The sequence below is a fragment of the Prionailurus bengalensis genome, chromosome C1 (genome assembly GCF_016509475.1).
Source record: "Prionailurus bengalensis isolate Pbe53 chromosome C1, Fcat_Pben_1.1_paternal_pri, whole genome shotgun sequence".
NCBI lineage: Eukaryota > Metazoa > Chordata > Mammalia > Carnivora > Felidae > Prionailurus > Prionailurus bengalensis.
Window position 1 is genome coordinate 24,277,601 of NC_057345.1, and position 20,814 is coordinate 24,298,414.

General features: G+C 48.4%; 1 protein-coding gene across 3 annotated transcripts; it reads left to right on the forward strand.

Moving 5' to 3' along the window:
* The first annotated feature begins 1,115 nt into the window (after positions 1-1,115).
* Positions 1,116-19,911, forward strand: TMEM39B (transmembrane protein 39B). Of its 3 annotated transcripts, XM_043574385.1 has the most exons (9): positions 1,116-1,266; positions 2,954-3,080; positions 3,589-3,808; positions 4,419-4,502; positions 4,822-4,976; positions 12,289-12,625; positions 13,564-13,751; positions 17,998-18,118; positions 19,536-19,911. In XM_043574385.1, the coding sequence occupies exons 1-9, from the start codon at positions 1,263-1,265 to the stop codon at positions 19,776-19,778; spliced, it is 1,479 nt and encodes a 492-aa protein (XP_043430320.1). In that variant the 5' UTR covers positions 1,116-1,262; the 3' UTR covers positions 19,779-19,911. The 3 variants fall into 3 exon arrangements, with proteins under 3 accessions (XP_043430320.1, XP_043430322.1, XP_043430323.1); XM_043574387.1 differs by lacking the exons at positions 3,589-3,808; positions 4,419-4,502; positions 4,822-4,976 and having other exon boundaries at positions 1,137-1,266; XM_043574388.1 differs by lacking the exons at positions 1,116-1,266; positions 2,954-3,080; positions 4,419-4,502; positions 4,822-4,976 and having other exon boundaries at positions 3,698-3,808.
* The last annotated feature ends 903 nt before the right edge of the window (positions 19,912-20,814 follow it).

A 20,814-nucleotide genomic window follows, 5' to 3' on the forward strand; every position in this document is an offset into this window, starting at 1 on the left:
CGATCTGAACCGAAGCCAGATGCTCAACCAACTGAGCCACCCAGGTGCCCCTGACCTTGCCGTTTCTTAAACACATTAGCTGGGTTCATACCTGATTTTTTTTTTTTCCCTCTGCCCAGAATACCCGTTTTCTCTGGATATCTACATGACTAACTCACTCATTTCCTTCAAGTGTTTGGTCAAAAGTCACCTTCACAGTGAAGCCTACTCTGACTGTCCTGTTTAAAATTGCAACCTCCCATACCCCTCTCCTGTTTACCCCCACAATTATTCCCTCCTGATATACTACCGAATTTACTAATTTATGTCCATTTCCTCCCAGTTAACTGTAAGTATGAATATCAAATATCTACTAATTCATTCAATTAATTGAATATTGATGTCTATTACGTGCCAAGCACTGTGCTAAGCCATGGAGCTACCAGGTGATTAAGACAGTTTACAGGTCTTGTGAGGGAAGAAATCATAACTCTTGGTAACAGTACCTCATTTACTGAGTGTTTCCTGTGTTAAGTGCTTGCCATGCATCCTAATAATAATGATGGCTAACATTTTTAAAAACAGACCCTGTTCTGCGAGCGTTATCTCATTCAATCGTCACCAAGACCTATAAGGTGAATATTACGAGCCTCATTGTAAAGAGCAAGAAAAAAGATTTCAAGGCTCAGAATTGGCAGAAGCAGGATTTGAACTAAGGTGGTGGCAGGAGAAATATTTAGGATTTAGGGTCAGCAAAACTAAGTGAAAGGGGGTGGGGGTCGAGGGAAACGACTCCCAGGTTTTCGCTAGGGTGGACCAGAGAACAATAAGTCCAAAGACAAATGAAAGCCCAATTTGGGACGCGTTGAATTTGAGCCGCCTGGGGGCCACTCAAGGATACAGTCCATCTCGCGCAGGAGCCGAGAGACGGTTCCGGTCCCCTCCCTCCGGCCTGAAGAGACGGTGGGAGAAGGCACGCAAGGGAAAAGCAGGAGGTGACTTCCCTCCCTCTGGGGTCTCCTGAGCAGCAGCTGCTGCAAGGGCGTAGGGGACCTAGAGACAAAGAGAGCGCGCAGGCACCGCCTTTGTCCGCGCGGCCCCTTTAAGAAGCGCGTTCCCAGCTTCCAGCCCGCCTTGTATGCAAATTTGGCGGCCAGGCGGGAGCGCGCGACTGATACCCGGGGACTAGGCTGCGGCGGTTAGTCCTCTCCCGGCCGCCGTCGCCTCCGACATATTGCCCGCAGGAGCTGCGGCGGCGGAGCGGAGAGCGCCGGGGGGAGGAGATGGGTGAGCGGAGCGGGTCCGGCTCGGCCGGGGAACGGGCAGACGTGGGGGTCGGGATGGCCAAGCTGCTGATTGCTCCCCCACGCGGACAAGATCCCGGCGAGGGAAGGGGGAGGGGATGCGGGGCACAGAGGGGCCCCGCCCCCTCCTGTCGCTTTGCAGGGTGGGGCCTCGGTTATGGGGGCGGGGCATTGGCGCGGTAGGCGGGGCTTCTAAAAGGGAGAGGGCCCATGGGGGCTTGGGCTTTGGTGAAGACCCGCTCACCTGGGTTAGAAGCGGGGACGGGGCGTAGCGGTAGGCGGGGCCTTACTGCTGGGGCGGAGCTCCTGGCTTCTAGGCGTTTGTTCGGGGGCGAACTTTCTGGGTTTTCGGGCTTTGCACGAGGGGCGGCGGGGCGAGAAGACCTTCCGGACCTAGGGAGCCCATTCTGGAGCCGCGCTTCTGGGCAAAGAGAGCTTTTATTGGCTTGTGGGCGCGTATTCTGGGCTGACAACTGTGTGTAGGCGGGGCTTCTGGGCCTAGGGGCTTTACGTGGGTGTAGAGCTTCTAAAGAGAGGAGAGTGGGTGTGGGCAGAGCTTTTGGACTGAAGGTGCATATGTGGGATGTTTTAAGCCAGGTGTGATAGTGTATGAACAGAGCTTCTGGGTTGGAGGCTGACTGGGGGCAGAGCTGGACAAGTACTTTTTGGAGACACGTGTGAGAAAACCTCCCGAGCTGGGAAGCTAGGCGAGTGCAGGCTCTGTGCTAGGCGAGTGCAGGCTCTGTTGCCATGAGGTGGTTTGAACAGGGCTGTAATTTTGATTAGGACTGGGGTGGTGCTTAGGACCTTTGTGCAGGGCTTTTGTGCAGGATTGGTGCCTGGGAGTTTGGGCTACACTGACAAGCTTAGAGAAATAGGGTTTGGGTCCACAACCACAGCATTCTCCCAGAACCCACATCCTTGACCCTGTCCTCAGGTCCTGGTCCTGACCATGAAACCCCAGGATGCCTACCTACTGAGCTGGATCTTGGGCTCTTGAGAAAAAGACCTCAAGGGTGCCCAGAATCATAAGCCTAGAGAGGCTTATAGTATCTGAACAGGACAGCGTACGCCAGAGCTAAGAGCTCAAGCCTCAGACCCACAAATTACCCGTGACACAGTGTAAACTCAGTTTCCTAATCTGTGGGAAACCTATTTTGCTGGGTTCAGCCACTCATCAAGACAGACTTATAGAGCACTTAAGTTTATGCTGGCCTCTGTGGTAGGGGGAGGGGATACACAGTGAAAAAGACAGCTAAAGTTAATGACCTCACTGACTTTCTGCTCTAGTGAGAAAGACAATACATATGTTAACAAGTGAATACGATAAATTCTAAGACTGAATTGTGAGAAAAGTAGAAATAAGAGGGTTATGGGGGCAGATGCTTAAAAAATGGCAGTCAGGGGAGGGCTCTCCAGACATGATACAGCAATATAAGAGGTAGCAACAAGTTTGGTTTGCTTAAGGAGAGAAAGGACAGGATGGCCGAAGCTTGGAGGCCAGGCAGGGAATGGGAGATGAGGTTGAAGCAGTAGGCAGGGGCCAGATCAGAGGTCTCTGTGATTAAATGATAAAACGAGACTCCAGGTAACTGGTAGCCAGTATCATTGCTGTTATCCTTGATATATGCCCTCCGGCTTGAGGATCTATTTTATGTTGAGTCCCACAGGAGGACGAAGAGGTCCCAACAGGACATCCTACTGTCGAAATCCACTGTGTGAGCCAGGATCGTCAGGGGGCTCTGGTGGGGGCCATACTTCCAGTGCATCAGTCACCAGTGTCCGCTCCCGCACCAGGTAAACCACCTCTGTGTCTTGCCCCTCACTGTGGGCTCACAGGGGCAGTATGAACAAAGCTCTCTCTCATTGGGCTCTAGGATGTGATACTCCAGATCCCAGACAGGGGCTTAGAGTGCAGTGAGCAGCAAAAGACCCAGAGTGGTGGTCACTTGGGCAGATGCAGAGGGACATAGTATAGTAAGCCCAGTTACAGGATTCCACTTACAATTCTGCTCCTGATTTTCTGGTGGCTTCAACAAGTTGTCTCCCTTCATTGGGCCTCCTTTTCCTCATCTGTAAAATGGATCTAATAATTCTTGCCTTCCTGGGGAATGTTGGAAAGCCTGAATAAGATTAGGGATAGGAAAAGTCTCTGTCGGCTCCTTTGTCTGACAGGCAGGATTAGGACTCCGTGTTTGCCTTGTGCTGCTTTTCTGACCCAACCTCACCATCCTTTGCCCCAGAAGCCCTTCTTGGTGGGGTTCTCAGGACAGCTCCTGATGTTTTTTCCCTCCCCACCTCCCAGGAGCAGTTCTGGGACGGGCCTCTCCAGCCCCCCTCTGGCCACCCAGACGGTCGTGCCCCTACAGCACTGCAAGATCCCCGAGCTGCCAGTCCAGGCCAGCATTCTGTTTGAGTTGCAGCTCTTCTTCTGCCAGCTCATAGCCCTCTTCGTCCACTACATCAACATCTACAAGACAGTGTGGTGGTATCCGCCTTCCCACCCGCCATCCCACACCTCCCTGGTAGGTGCCCAGCTAGGACCAGCTGTGTGCGCGCGTGCGTGTGTGTGTGTGTGTGTGTGTGTGTGTGTGTGTGTATGACGTTTGGCTTCAGTTTAACACAGCTTACCGAGTGCCCTGTACATTTGGCCTCATGCCGGGCATAGAACATGTAGAAGGAATAGAAAATGAATGATTCCTGAACACTCACCCGAATTGCTCAGTACTGCGTTAGGCGGTTCAAAGGTAGTGGAGATAAATCGGATAGATTTTGCCTAAAGGAAGGCAGAATCTTAAGTCCTGTGGGGGAGAAGAGCCACAGGCATACCTGAGTATTTTAAGGAGTGGAAAGGTCTCCGTGTAGAAAGAGAGGTTCAGGGACCGGAGTATGGGTGATCAGAGCAACAGGGCTCACACACCACTCTCTTATCTCCAGGGACTGTCCCACTTCCCTCCTCTGGGTCCTGTTCTACTCCTCTAGGTAATTTCCTGGCCTGACTCAGCTAGAGACTTGTAAAGGTCGGAGAGTGGGGATAGTCCCTGTGGAAAGGACCGGGCAGGGGGAGGTGGGTTTGAAAAAAGCCCGTATATGGGCAGGGGGCCCACGTGACCCCCAGCCTCTGCCCCCTGACAGAATTTCCACCTGATCGACTTCAACTTGCTGATGGTGACCACCATCGTTCTGGGCCGCCGCTTCATTGGGTCCATCGTGAAGGAGGTGATTGGGTCCTAGAGGATGACCGGGGACTTGGGAACTCGCCTTTCCCCTGGGGGTACCAAGGAAACACGCCTAGCCCTTCAAGCCCAAGGCATTTTCCTTGGGGCTCCCTTTAAACTTGGTTGAAGAACATTACTCACATCCCCTTACTCTTGGAGTTTCCTGGGCGCCAAGGAAAAGCATTCACCTTGCCAGGTTCTGTCCGGCCTGCTGCCCCATGGTTCCCTGGGTGGGATCACAGGTCACGCTGGGTGGGATTTGGGCACAGTCCCCGTGGCCTATCCGAGGCCCCATCCTGTCCTATCTCGCCCTGACCCAGGCTTCTCAGAGGGGGAAGGTCTCCCTCTTTCGCTCCATCCTGCTGTTCCTCACCCGCTTCACCGTTCTCACGGCAACAGGCTGGAGTCTGTGCCGCTCCCTCATCCACCTCTTCAGGACCTACTCCTTCCTGAACCTCCTGTTCCTCTGCTATCCGTGAGTACCCCTCACTCCACCCCTCACTGCCTAGCACCTGGCTCCTGACCTCTGCCCTGAGTGTGGCTGGGTCAGCAGGCCCCCATACCTGGAAGACTCATGGCAGGGCAGCAGCAATATCCTCTCACGTTGTCTGAGAACATCCCCCTGAGACTAAGGTGATTAGGTTTTTGCAGGAGCAGAAACTGAGACAGCAGGCCTAATTTACCCAAGGTGCCACCAAGGGGGAGGTCAGAATGGGACTCAGATCTGAGTGTATATGCCAAAGGAACAGATCCTGATAGGGGTGCATGGGCTTTGTCTCCCTCTCTCTTTCTTCTCTCTCTGGTTCTTTCTCTGTCTTTTTTTGTATGTTAATGTTTATGTAATCTCTCGGTGCCTCCCCCAGGTCTGTGTGCATGCGAGCACCTGCGTGTGTGCATGTCTCTCTGTGTGGGTGTCTATGCATGAAGTGTGTGTGCATATCTACACGTCTGTGCGTGTATGTCAGTCTTTGTGTTTGTTTTGCTCACTCACTCCATCTCACCAGAGCCCAGATTATTGAGGACGGAAAGACAGTGTCTAGAAAGAGCCCAGGACTTCCCCCTTCTGACCTAGAACCGGGGAGAGCTTTGGCAAGATGTCCACGCTGGCTGTTCTTGGGGCAGGCTCCTGGCTGCCTGGGCATTTACAATCATTTCCCAACCCCTGGGCTTTCTGGTTCATGAACTTCCTCAGGCTGGGCCATTTCTGTGTCCCGGGAAGCTTCAGAGCTGGATACTCCTCCCTCTGTACCTTGCATGACCAAAAGGGCACTGTCATGGGAGGAGCCCCATCACACTTGTTTCAGTTATAACTAGTGTTTAATTATAAGAGTGACACATGTGTCATATAAAAACATTAAACTTTACAGAAGCTTTTAATGTAGAAAATGAAAGTCCTATATAACACCAGTCCTCCAGAAAACCATTATTTGCAGCATATCCTTCCAAATTTTTCTGTCCGAGCATACACACGTATACTTTTTTTTTTTAACCAAAAAGGAATTAAACTATGCATGATATTGTACAATTTACTGCATTTTTTTGCATCATCATATAACTTGGGTATTTTTCCATGGCGATGCATACAGGTTTGCCTCATTTTTTTTTTTTTAATTTTTTTTTTCAACGTTTATTTATTTTTGGGACAGAGAGAGACAGAGCATGAACGGGGGAGGGGCAGAGAGAGAGGGAGACACAGAATCGGAAGCAGGCTCCAGGCTCTGAGCCATCAGCCCAGAGCCCGACGCGGGGCTCGAACTCACGGACCGCAAGATCGTGACCTGGCTGAAGTCGGACGCTTAACCGACTGCGCCACCCAGGCGCCCCTGCCTCATTTTTTAAAATAGCCTATAGTATTCCACTGTGTAGATTTTTCACAGTTGTATTTGTCTTCTATTGGTGCCCTTTTGAGGTGTTCCTAGCTTTCCCTGTTGGAGACCGTGAGGTAGGGAACATTCTTTTGCATACATCTTTGCCCACTTGTCCAATATTTCTGTCAACAGGTTCCGAGAAGTAGAATGACTGTACTGAAAGGTGCAGTACATTTTTGATAGATGATAACAAATGGTTAGAGCCGTCAATAGTCGCCTTAATTTTCTCACTTTCTGATTGCTATCCAGTGAATCCATTCTCTTTGGGTACAGGTATCATTTAGTATTCATACTTTGCCTTTTTTTTTTTATTGTTATTTAATGTTTAATTTTTTATTAACATAAGACATACATAGCCTAACAAATCAGTCCAGTAGTGCTAAAAAGCTTATGATGAACAACAGCCTCCAACCCCACTTTTTCGCTTTTTATTTATTTATTTTTTAAGTGTATTCATTTCGAGAGAATGAGCACGAGCGGAAGAGGGGCAGAGAAAGAGGGAGAGAGAGAATCCCAAGCAGGCTGTGCACTGTCAGCACGGAGCCCGATGCGGGGCTTGAACTCCTGTACCATGAGATCATGAGTTGAGCTGAAATCAAGAGTCAGACACATTTAACTGACTGAGCCCCCCAGGCGCCCTACTTACTAGCTTTTTAGTCCCACTTCTCCAAAGCGATCTCTCTCACTGTTTCTGACCTTCAGTGTTTTTTGAGTTACCTCCATAATTCTAGTATCTTTGTGCCTTTATTCCTTTCAAAAATTTATCATTGATTTTATAGCTGGATAATAGGTTTACATAGTTAAAATTCAAAATGTATAAATATGTGTAAAAATGTATAAAGAATATAGAATGAAGAAGTCTCTCTTTGGCTCCTGTCTCTTAGCTACCCAGTTTCCCTTCCAAGAGGTAACCACCAGCATTTCTGGTTTCTTGTATATCCTGGAAATAAATGTTTTATGCATATACAAGCACATCATACACACAAATACATACATTGATTCCCTTCAATGACAGGTGAAGATTTACTTAATTCACCCTTCCATCCATACTATTCCCAGTATTTGATAACTTATTATTTTTCTATTGATTATCTTTTCCAATAATATCACTATGCCTGTATTTTTTATCTCATCAACAATAGTATCTTAATCCCTTTAATGTAGACACTAATGTTAGGAACTCTACCCTTCCACTTTTCCTCCCCTCTTCCTCCTCTCACTTCCTGGCAGCTATACTCTTATGTTGTTAAGCTTGACATTCACATTCTCCTATATAACCACATTTAAGTCTTCCATTCTTTGTTTAAGGTTAATTCTAAAAGCTAAAAAGCAATAAGTAGCCTTGATGTTATTATGAATATGAAAATACCATTCACTTCAGGACCAAGTAGTATGCATAGATAACGTTCCTTCTCTGTGGTTACTGAGTTATAATCTTGGACCTCTTAAAAAAAGAAAGTTCTTCATGTCAAAGTCAAATGGTTTCTCTTTTCTTACATTCCATCAATTGCTTAAAATCATGCCACATTTTAGTTTGCTTCGTATTTAGATTGTAACTTTCTAATATAGGCTCTTTTTTTTTCCTTGGAGTTCTAATTGCCTTTCTTTTTTCTTGTTGACAAAAGAGTGATGGGCCTTCAACATATCCTCAAGTTTATCCAGCCTCTCAGTCATGCTACCTGTTGCCTGGAGTCCATTTTTCCCCCTAAAGACATCCTTCCTGGAGCCTTCCATCCTCCTGCTCCAGTCTGGAGTGGTTGCTCTTTAGGCCTGCTGTACAGCTCTCAGCCTGGGACTTCCCTTCGCTGCCCTCCTGGGTTGGATCCACTGTTTCCTGGATCCCATGTCTTCTTTCTTGGTTTTCTCCCTTATTTTGCTGGAGTGCGTTATCAGGTAATTTCCTTAACAATGGGTGTGGGAGGTATATACATTTAGAGGCCTTGCATGTCTAAAAATGTCTTTATTCTGCCTTCATACTTGATTGATGGTTCAGCTAAATGTAGATTGCTAAGTTCAAATTCATATTCTCCCAGAAGTCTGAAGATACTATTCCATTGTCTCTAGCATCCAGTGAGAAGTCTGATGCCAGTTTGATTCCAGTTCCTTTGTAGATGACTTGTTTTTTCCTTTCTAAAAGCTTTTAGAGGTAGCCTGTTTGTCTTTTGATTAGTTGAAATTTTATAAGGAGGTGTCTGGTGTGGGACTTTGGTCAGTCATCGTTATCTGTACTCTAGGACTTTTTAACCTGGAGATTTGGCTATTTCTTCAGATCAGGGAAATTTTCTCCTATTATTTCTTTGATAATATCTTCCCTTCCATTTTTTCTATTCTGTCTAGGACTTCTGTTCTTAAGGTGGTAGACCTCATAGAGTGATCATCTGTTTCTCTTATATTTTCCCTCATATTTTTCATCGCTCTCCCTTTCTCCACCCCCCCCCCCCATCCCCGTCTTTCTTCCTCTCTGTCTCTCTCCCCCCTTCTTTCTCCTCTCTCTCTTTTTTTACTTTGCCTTTAGGGAGATTTTCTCAACTTTATCTTCCAGCTTTTTTATTGAGTTTTTCAGCAGTCAAATTTTTTATCTCTCAGACCTCTTTCTTGTTTTCTGATTGTCCTTTTCTCATAGCATTCTGTTCTTGTTTTAAAAATTTCTCATGTTCCCTCAATTTTGTCTTTCCACTGGGGTCGGTCTTTCGTTTCCTGCTGCTAGGTTTCTAAGCATCGTTAGTTTCTTCAGTTGTCTCTTTACACTTACAAATGAAGGACTGAGTAGGTTGGAGCACACTTCCTCTCTCTCTGCCATTGTATATATGAGTGGGAGCTTTGGCCAGGGATTCTAACTATAAAAGCAGGACACACAGACTGGCAGACTTTGCTTTAGGATAAGTGAGTTGTGCGCCCCCATAGGCCAGAAACCAGGGTGAGGGGGTTACCCTAGGATGCCCCCATTAGAGATCTCAGTTCTCCCCAGGGTAGTTTATTCACATTCTTTACAGAAGAATCCTTCAGGGTAGATTGTGTGAGGTGAATAAGAGAATAAATGGACTGACTCTTATAAATAAATACAGATCTTTTTGTTTAATCCCATTTGTTCAGTCCTGCTGCTCACTTCTACCCTTTATCAGATGTGTCTGCTTCAAGCCAGAGTCTCTCTTGGGTCACTGGGCAGATAAGCTCCTACCCCCAGTACAGCCCTCGCAGCATATTCTAGACCTATGCCATCCAGTTGAGCAGCTTCCAGCTACCTGTTATTATTGAACATTTGAAAGAAGTTAGTTTGAATTGAAGTGTGTTGTTGTAAGTGTGAAGTACGCATCAGATTCTGAAGGCTTAGTACAAAAAAAGAAAGTAATTAAAAATCTCATTGGTAAATAATGATGCCATGTTGAAATGACAATATTTGGCATATATTGGGTTAAGTAGAGCATTAACATTAATTTCATTTTTTTTCAAAGTGGCTACCAGAAAATTTCAAATTACATATGTAATTCTCATTATATTTCTGTTGGACAGCGTGGCTCTATTGATGGCTTCCTTCCTCCTCTGTCAACATGTTTCCCTCTGCTTTCTAAATTTGTCAAAATCACTTGTGAACCAGTAACCCCACTCCCATTCTTTTTGCTGATATGAATTTATTACCTACTTTTATACGGTCATGTCTTGAGTGGAGGGGGTGAGAGGGAATCTGCCATCTTGCAGTGAAGCTGCTTCTAACTTGTGACCCGTGGAGCAGTCACTTGCTGTTGCCAAATAACGTAATTGTATCTGCTGTCCTCCTTGGAGGCAAAACCAGGGAGATTCTTGAGTACTTGCCCTTAAATTTGAGTCTGAATCCCTTGTATCACCCTGATCCTATCGGTGCTCCACTCCTTCGTTCCCACAGGGTATCCTGAAGAATATTTTGGGAATCCCATTACAGTCTTCTTTTCTGTCTCTCTTTTCTAAGCAAAATTCTAAGACAGAATCCCTGGTCTCTCTTTTCTAAGCAAATGTTATGGATCTTCTACTTTGGGTCAAACACCATGCTGGGTGTTGTTACAAGGTTTGAAAGAGGGTATTTATGAAAACACTAGGTGTAATACCTGAGTGTAGAGAATCAGTACAAGCTATGTAATTTAAAGCAAATTAAGGAAACTGAGGCTCATAGAGATGAAATAACTTGCCCTAAATCAGAGTGCTAGTCAATAGCAGAGCTGGGATTTTAATCCTGGCCTGTTTGACCCTAACGGTTATGCTGCTGACCACGGTTCTCAAAGTAATCTTACTTAACCTTATACCAGGGAGAATGGTAGCATCCCCATTTAAAAAAAAATTTTTTTTAACGTTTATTTATTTTTGAGACAGAGAGAGACAAAGCATGAATGGGGGAGGGTCAGAGAGAGGGAGACACAGAATCTGAAACAGGCTCCAGGCTCTGAGCTGTCAGCATAGAGCCTGACGCGGGGCTCGAACTCACGGACCGCGAGATCATGACCTGAGCCGAAGTCGGCCGCCCAACCGACTGAGCCACCCAGGCGCCCCTAGCATCCCCATTTTATAGACCAGAAAGCAAAAACCCAAAAAGGCCAACTGCTTACCCAAGGATACTCATGTATTCCTTCTTGGAACATCAGGAAAAAGGAAGAAAAACACTACTCTGGGGAAGAAAATGTAGCATTCTCATTGGCCCTAACTCGTAGGGGCAGCCCAGGGACGTTTCTGGGGCTGTGTCTGAGGACCTGGGGAAATTGACAAGCCCCAAGCTGAAAAAAGGAACGCCTCGAAATAGCACCTACTACACTGTTCTATGGACACGTGCTAGGCTAACTTAGCTACTTTTCTCCCCCTACATATTTATTTATACTTAAAGTAATCTCTGTGCCCAATGTGGTACTTGAACTCACAACCCCAAGATCAGGAGTTGCATGCTTTGCCAACTGAGCCAGCCAGGCACCCTGGCACTTAGCTACTTTCTATAATTATCTACTCTCCTGGCCTTTAGGTCTATCTAGTTCCCTCCTCAAAAGATACCAGCCATACACTCAAAATACCCCACACTGAGTAGCACCAACTCTAAGGGTACTGCTCAGGGAAAGGGGTTTGTACTGTTCAAGGGCCCATTTCAGTGCTTGGCACATAATAGGCACACGGTAGTGTCCCTGAACTGCTTTCCTCCACAAGCTGAAGAGCTGCCTTTAATGTATACAGCCGTAACAATTTAGACCTCTTGTGGTACCGCGTCCGTGTTTTGTTTTGTTTTGTTTTGTTTTGTTTTGTTTTGTTTTGTTTAAGCTCTGTGCTGAGTGCGGGGCTCGAACTCACATCCCTGAGATCAAGCGCTGCATGCTCCACTGACTGAGCCAGCCAGGCACCCCTTGTACCTTTTTTTTTAACTAATGAATTACTCTTAGTATTTGTTGATTATGCGTCTCGGTCTTTGGTACCAGACAGTTCTGGGTTTGAATCCCAGCTCTGTTGCTTTCTTATCATTGGGTAAATTTTGGGAATCCGCTTCACTTCTCTGAGCCGCAGCTTTCTCAAAAGGGTACAAAATAACCGTACCTAATGCATAGTGTTCTTAGGAGACACAAAAGAAGAGAACGTGTGTGAGGCACTTAGTACAGTGTCTAGAGCATGGAGTGTGCCTAAGGAATGTGGGCTGTTAGGATCACTGTTGGTCAGCAATAGACTGTGAGGCAGGGCCTTGTCTCCTACTTCCTACTTTGTTCCCGACGCTCGGCACAATGCTTGGCCTGCACTCGATGCCAATACGTGTGTTGAATGTCTTACCGGAGGATGGCTGTATAGAAGTATGGGTAAATTCTCTCCTCTGGGCAGCCGGGAGAGCTAAGGCCCAGGGAGGAAAGAAGATTCCCTCCGTGGGTAAAGATTGGGATCGTGGCCCATGGGCAGGCCTACCCTCACCACTGTCTTCCCCAGCAGGTTTGGGATGTACATTCCGTTCCTGCAGCTGAACTGTGACCTGCGCAAGACAAACCTCTTCAGCCACATGGCCTCTGTGGGTCCCCGGGAGGCGGTCAGTGGCCTGGCACGGAGCCGGGACTACCTGCTGACGCTGCGGGAGACGTGGAAGCAGCACACGCGGCAGCTGTACGGCCCAGATGCCATGCCCACCCACGCCTGCTGCCTGTCCCCCAGCCTCATCCGCAGCGAGGTAGAATTCCTCAAGATGGACTTCAACTGGCGCATGAAGGAAGTGCTGGTCAGCTCCATGCTGAGTGCCTATTACGTGGCCTTTGTGCCTGTCTGGTTTGTGAAGGTACGTAGCTCAGCCCGTGGGGTGGGGATGGGGTGGGGAGCTGCCCCGCAGGAGCCCTCCCCCTTGCATAAATAACTGGACCGTTTTTGACAAGATTCCCATCTGTTCTCTTGAGGGCTAGAGTGACCGCTACCTCGATTTTAGAGTAGAGAGCACAAGGCTCCCTGAAAGGGAGTGGCCTGCGCAAGGTCACCCAGCCAATGATTGGGACATGATATTGCTGTTCATAATACTTGATTGATAACAAAAAGCAGTGATGTTGTATTTCACTGTGGCTGTTTTGGCACAGGCATGTCACAATGTCCAGCTTCATCAGTAAGTAGGAAAGCCAGGATTCATCCAGACCTGAATGACTCCAAAAGCCTGTGCCTTCTCTCTTGCTCGTCTGGCCTTCTGGGAAGGTACCTCCCCAGCTGACAGTAGGCTGGAAACATTTCTCCAGGGGTAGACTGTGCTGAATGATTTGAGGCTGAGAGGACATAATATTTCTTGAACACCTACAATGTGCTAGAGCTTTCAGGAGTGTGATAATCCCCCTAACGCCTCTCATAGGTGGTTGGTAGCTATTCTTATCCTCATTTAACAGATGAGGCAGCTAGAGCACAGAGAAGTGAAATGGTTTGCCCAGCATCACATAGTTAATAAAGCAGCAGAGTCAAGATTTGAACTGATGTCTGTTGGACCCCGGAGTCTATGCTCTGGCTCAGAGTCGGAGGCAGCGGGAGCAGTTTTTATGTAAGAGGAGCTTGTGGAGAACTGAGTAGTGGGCACAGGGTCTAAGCCCATGATTAAGCCTTCTTCGTTAGGTATTTGATCCTTGGTCTCAGGCCCCCACTGAGGGCTGTCCTGGTTTCCGAGGCAGACAGAATCAGGGAAGGGGGAGGGAGGGAGGCCATTATGGACATCCCAGGCCTTAACCCACCACCCCCTGCCCCCAGAACACGCATTATTATGACAAGCGCTGGTCCTGTGAGCTCTTCCTCCTGGTGTCCATCAGCACCTCAGTCATCCTCATGCAGCACCTGCTGCCTGCCAGCTACTGTGACCTACTGCACAAGGCCGCTGCCCACCTGGGCTGCTGGCAGAAGGTGGACCCAGCGCTGTGCTCCAACGTGCTGCAGCACCCGTGAGTCGCCCTGCCCTTCTCTGCCCAACCCCGGCCCTCCTGGTCAGTGTCTGGAGTTAGTCCCCTCCTCCGTCACCAACTCATTCATTCAGTCAGCAGGTGGTTGTTGAGCACATCTGGTGTGCTGGGCCTTGTGGCCAGAGGAGGGTATGGCAGGACCCAAGGCAGACATGTCCTCTGTCCTTAGGTAACTTGCAGTGTGCTGGAGATGTGAGGAGGCCAGGCAGTAAATTCACAGACTCGTTGACTTTCTCATTTGCTGACTGTTCTTTATCCAGCTCGTTGACCAATATGCTCTTGCATTCATTCATTGCTTCTCTCCTTCTGTCCCTTGCTCACTCATCCATTCAATCATTAGGTCACCTCCTTTCCAGCAGGCATTTACCTCTACCGAAGCCATAACCAGCCTGGTGCTATGTATTGGACAGAGGAGCTTAGACTTTGACCTACAGGCAGAGGGGGGCTGGGGGGGTTTTGAACAGTGAAGGAACCCATTCCATCTGTCTGGTCAGAGGAGATGTGCTGTGTTAGCCCTGACCGTGGTTATGGTGAGCCCTGGCCAGGGAAGCAGAGCCACAGGGAGGAAATGACTGAGACAAGGTCCTTAAGGAGTTCACAGTCTGGTGGGGGTGACAGCCGTACACAAATCGTTAGGATGATGGGCCGAAAGAAGCCCAGCTGCAGGACGGCCCTGCAAAGGCAGAAGTCACCTGCTCAGGAGCCCTGAGGTGCTGGGCCGGCCTCCCCTCAGCCTGGCTCGTCCTTCATGGTGCCTTTACCGCAGTACTTTTCGCCCAGGTTACCCTAATTTTCCTGCCTGCTTTCCCCCAGTAGACCGGAAGCTCCTTGAGGCTGGGCCCACCTGAATCTTATCTGAGCCGTGGGCCGAGCACAAGGTGTGGCAGAGAAGAGGCCCCCCAGACAGATTTGTAGGGGTAGGCCCACCAAGAAGCAGAGATGCAAAGGAAGACCACAGAAGCCAAACTTCCTGATGTTGGCTGTCAATGCTAGTTAGGGACCCTCCCAGGCTCTGTCCAGGTGGTCCAGGAAAGGGGATGAAGATTGCCAAATGGGCTCAAAGGGGGCTTGGCTTAGCCATAGCCTCTGAGGGGAGCAAGGAGTAGAAAGATAGAATATAGCTAAGGGGCACCTGGGGGGCTCAGTCAGTTGAGTGTCTGACTCTTGATTTTGGCTCAGGTCATGATCTCAGTGGGGTCATGGGATGGAACCCAGCATTGGACTCCACGCAGACCGTGGAGTGTTCTTAAGATGCTCTTTCTCTCTGCCCCTCTCCCCTGCTTATGTGTGTGCGCGCTCTCTCTCCCCCCCCAATAAAAAATAAAAATAAAAAATGAGAAAAATAAGAATATAGCTGAACATGAGGGAGGTACCTGTCTGTAGCTCACCGTGGTCCACAGAGAAGACCCAGGCTCCTGCACATGGCTTCCCAGCCGCTACACTGGGTCCTGCCAGCCTTTTCTGCCTCATCTCTTACCATGCCTCCACTCATACTCTGCCTTAGCCAGACCAAACTGCTTCAGATCCTCAAATTCTATATGCATGTGTGTATCCAGGGTTTTGCACATGATGCTTGTTTTGCCTGGAACACCCTTTCCAATTCTTTTCCTGATTAATTCCTATGCATTCCTTAGCACTTTGCTTTCCTCCAGGAACACTTTCCTCACCACCCAGGATGGGTTTGGCGCCCCTCCCCTGTGTTCCCACAACCCCATAATATCATGATCATTGCACCTAACACTCTGCTGTGTTTGCTTAGTTACTTGGCTGTTATTCCAGGAGTAAAGCTCCCGGTCGTCAGGGTCCTTGCCTGTCAAGTACTCAGCCATCTCACTCCCAGAGTGCCTGGCTTATAATAGGGCCACAGTAAATTTTTGTGGTTCGTGTCTAGTCTTTTTATAAGGTAAAATTTACATATAGTGAAATGCATAGATCTTAAAGTGTATAATTCTTTGAGTTTTGGTAGTCATATATACCCACGTAGCCCACATCGAATCAAGATGTAGAACATTTACAGCCTCTGAAAATTTCCTCCTAGCTTTTGCCAATGACCGCCCCCTCACCACCACCACCCAGACAACTATTTTTCTACATTCCTTCAAAACTAACCATAAGGGGGGTGCCTGAGTAGCTCGGTTGAGCATCTGACTCATGATTTCTGCTCAAGTCATGATCCCAGAGTCTTGGGATCAAGCCCCACATCGGGCTCCATGCTGAGCATGGAGTCTGCTTAAGATTCTCTCTCTCAGGGTATCTGAATAGCTCAGTTGGTTGAGCATCTGACTTCGGCTCAGGTCATGATCTCACGGCTCATGGGTTCGAATCCCCCATCGGGCTCACAGCTGTCAGCACAGAGTCTGCTTTGGATCTTCTGCCCTCCTCTTTCTCTGTCCCTTTTCTGCTTGCACTCTCTTTCAAAAGTAAATAAATCTCAAAAAAAAAGATTCTCTCTCTCGGGGTGCCTGGATGGCTCAGTTGGTTAAGTGTCCCAACTCATGATTTTGGCTCAGGTTATGATCTCACGATTCGTGAGATCAGGCCCCACATGCTTGGGATTCTTTCTCTGCCCCTCCCCTGCACACACTTTCTCTCTCAAAATAAAAATAAATAAACATTTAAAAAAAAGATTCTCTCTCTCCCTCTGTCCTTCTCCCTCACTCATGCGTGTACACGTGCTCGTGTTCTCTCTCAAAAAAAAAAAATTTTTTGTTTTTTTAATAAATAAACTAACCACAGGTTAGTTTTGGCTGTTCTACAAGTTCATGTAAATGAAATCGTGGGTTCAGTTTCTTTTTCATTCAGCACATCCCTGTGAGTTTCATCTGTGTTATTAGGTATAATGTGATAGCTGGTTTTTCTTTTTTGTTTTCTTTTTTTTAAGTTTTATTTTTTTATTTTGGGGGTGGGGCAGAGAGAGAGGGAGACGCAGAATCTGAAGCAGGCTCAGACGCAGGGCTCAAACCCACAAGCCGTGAGATCATGACCTGAGCTGAAGTCAGACGTTTAATCAGCTGAGCCACCCAGGTGCCCCTCTTTTTGTTTTTTTGTTTTGTTTTGTTTTGGTTTATTTTGAGAGAGAGTACCATGCAAGCAGGGAAGGGACATAGGGAGAGGGAGAGAGAGCATCTCAAGCAGGCTCCATACCTAGCACGGAGCCTGATGCGGGGCTGGCTCTCACAACCCTGAGATCCTGACCTGAACTGAAATCAAGAGTTGGACGCTTAACTAACTGAGCCACCCAGGTGCCCTGATAACTGGTTTTTAAGTGAATGAATCAACAGGGTAGGAATGAGATAGAGTTTTTTGTAGACAGCAATTCTCTGTCCTCTGGCCCAGGACCCCGGGAGTCCCTGTGATATCTGGCAGAACACTGGAAGAACTGGAAGATCCCACCATCTCAATCACATGCTTATTGAAGTCCCTCTGTGCCAGGCCTTGTGCCATGCCCTGAGGTCGTAGAGATGAATTGTACCATCTCTTCCGTCAAGGGTTCCCAGATTAGTGAGGAATACAGGGAAATACATAAGTGATAAAACACTGGGGAAAGTGGACCAGTAGCAGGAGATTCAGGGAGCAGTTGAAGAATGCTGAACTCTGTGGGGAGTTTGAAGAAGGCTTTCTGGAGGATCCTGAGTTTGGAAAGAGCTTGCCAGAAGGATACGGCATCAGGAAGTGCAGTTCAGTCGGAGGGAGAGACTTGCGCAGAGACATGAAACAGTAAGCTGTGCTGGAGGAATTAGAGACAGTTCTGAATGGCTTGTGCCTGAGCTGTGCAGTGGGAGTCACGGAAGGGCCTCAGTGGCAACACCACATCCTTGGGGACTTGACTCCGAGAGCACTGAAAACACTTAAGGGGGTTCGAGCAGAGAATAGGCTCAGCTTGGTGTTTTACAAAGACCACTCGGGCAGCTGTGTAGTAGACCAGCTGGAGGCTAGAGGTTAAGAGCAGGTGAGGAAAATGCACCCGAAGAGGGAAAAGGGTTTTCTGGACAGTCTCTCAGACATGAATGACAACTCTAGACCCTCTGCCTCCCAGTGCAGTGAATTTCTCATGATTGTTACCCCATTTTACAGAGGAGGCAGCTGAGACCCAGAAAAGGAAAGTCACTGTGTCTAAATGATAGAAATGGGAGTCGGGGGCCCTGGTGATCACGCCAGGCGCAGGCTTCTGGTACCCCCTTTTGTGGGTGAGCTGGGCATAAGGGGCACTGTTGGGCTGTGCCTCCAGGTGGACGGAAGAATGCATGTGGCCGCAGGGCGTGCTGGTGAAACACAGCAAGAACGTCTACAAGGCAGTGGGCCACTACAACGTGGCTATCCCCTCTGACGTCTCCCACTTCCGCTTCCACGTGAGTCTCCTCCCCTGGGAAGGAGGGGTGGGGCCTGATCTGGAGAGCAGGAGGATCCCGGACAGGAAGGTGATGTCCTAGCAAGAGACAGCTATTTTCAGCATTTCCCAAATCCAGCGGAAACTACACACTGTGCAGCACAAGGACAGCCATACCAGTGGTGACTTCATAAGTGCAGCTCACTTGGTGGCTGATCCTTGAAAACATCGGGTGGAGGCGGGGAGGATGATACAATAAAAGAAGAGGTTCTCAGTGGCGAAAATAAGAACTATCCCCATTCCATATGGTGCGCCAGGCACAGTGGTAAGCAGTTGCCGTGCAGCCTCCGTGCAGTCTTCGCCTGTGTGTGAGAGGAACACCACGGCTCTCCCCATTTTCCGAGACTGAAATTGGCTCAGAGGGTCTAACTCGTTAAAGGGTGCCTTGCTCGGAAACTTGGGATCTGATGGTCATGACTCCTGGACTCAGCATTATGGAAAGGGTTGCTCAAAATCAATGAGGCTAGTGGTCTCCATTTTATTTACTTATTTTACTCTCAAAAGCCTTTTTTCCAACACAGTCATAGACTGAAGTCTGGTATATAGGACCTCCTGGCACTACTCTATTTGAAAGAGTTGGAACTCCCTTCAGTTCCCACTCACCACTGCTATAGCCCCTAAAAGACCTCCTCAGAACCCAGGGTTCCAAGGAACACAGTTTGAGGAATCATTGATCTGGGTCATCTCTTCACGGTAGAGAAACCCGAGGCCCCGACAGGAAAGGGACTTGCCCAAGGTCCTGTAGCCTGTCAGGTTCAGAACTGAGCCTGGCATGCTGGTTTCTTGGACTCCCATTTCCTGCCACTTCTCTTCCCATCCTTTAAGTAGCTGTTGAGGTCAGGTACCTTGGTCCCTGCAGAATTGAAATTCCCTAAGACGTTGATTGCACTTTGGAACGGATGAGAACATTTTTCTCGAGTCCCCACACTCTGTCTTCCTTTGTAAATACCAGGTCAGAGTGAGGTGTCACCACATGCCCTAGAAGCTTCTGGCCTAGATCGGGATGCTACCCATGAAGAAGTGGGTTTCTCAGACTGTAGAGTCTATGATGACTTTCCATGCCTGTGTCGTAAGATTCTAATTTGTTCAGGCCTGACTATACCCAGGAGGATCACATATAAAAAGGTGTCGATTATAGACCAGAAAAGGTTTGAGGGAGTAAGCGAAACCTCTCAAGAAAAGCTTCCCGGAAAAGAAACACCACAGGCAGAGGCGGAGAGGTGGCAAAGTCCGTGCCCAACCTCACAGTCTTCCTCTCCATCCAAGTCTGCATGGGGCCCCCAGAGCTTGTCCCCTTCCCTGGCCCACCCCAAACCCCCATCCGGCAGGCAGGTTTCTCGAACATACTTTCCAGTCCCTGCCTACCCTTTCCTGGGCAGTTCTTTTTCAGCAAACCCCTGCGGATCCTCAACATCCTTCTGCTGCTGGAGGGTGCTGTCATTGTCTACCAGCTGTACTCCTTAATGTCCTCTGAAAAGTGGCACCAGACGATCTCCCTGGCGCTCATCCTCTTCAGCAACTACTATGCCTTCTTCAAGCTGCTGCGGGACCGCTTGGTATTGGGCAAGGCCTACTCCTACTCGGCCAGCCCCCAGAGGGACCTGGACCACCGGTTCTCCTAAGCCCCAGGGTGACCCCAGGAACAGCATCCAGGCTTCAGCCAGGAGCTCTCTGGGAAGGGGCTGTTGGGGAGGGTTGGGTGAGGGAGCAAAAAAACACAAAAACAGACAAAAAAAAATTGACCAGAGCTTTGTATTTTTGTTACATACTGTTTCTTTCTTTGATAATTGATGTGATTATGAGGGGGGAAAAAAGTCCTATTTTTATACTCCCGTGAAGCCTGTGTGTCCTGTGTTTCTTTCCCTTCTTGCCTGTCAGGCAGAGAGCAGAGGTTAGGATTCTGGGCCAGGAAGCCCTGTGTGTGGCTTCTGGGGTCCTCATGGGTCCTGCCTTCTCCAGTGGAGAGGAAATGAGGCACCAGAAGTCATGGTGTTTACGCTGGCTGAATGCTGTGTATCAGACATTACTCTCGTGTATTATAAGCCTTGTTTCAATCCAACTTTTATGTCAACCCTAGGAGGTAGGTACTGTCACTCTAATTCTATAGGTGAATAACAAGCTCAGAGAGCTATAGCGACTTGCCGAAGGTAACACAGCAGCCAAAAAACCCTCCCAAAAGACAACACCACTATCCTCTCAAAATGTCATGTCCTGATTCTCTCAGCATGCAGTCACTGAGACCCTGCTCTGTGTCAGGTGCTATGGTAGACAGGACGCCAAGACAGAAACAGACAGGTCACACTACACTGGGATGGGTGTTAACAGTTACAGGACAGCAGCACAGGAGAGAGCATGTTTAATGCTCTAAGAATTTCTTGAAGGAGGGGACAGTCTGAGTTGTCAGGCACTTTCTAGGTGGGCAAACTGGGGGAAAGGCACTTCAAGCAGAGTAAAGAAGACATGTAATACATGTGAGATTTGGAACATTCTGGTGTATTTGGGGCAGGTAAGCAGAATGGTTCCTAGAGCAGGAAGGATAGGGAACAAGGGGTGGGGGTGGGGTGGAGCTGGAAAATTTTGCAGGAGATGGATCAGGGTGGACCAATGGTTCTAGGCCAGGGAGGGTGTGTAATCAAGGTCAAGCGCTAGAATGGAAAC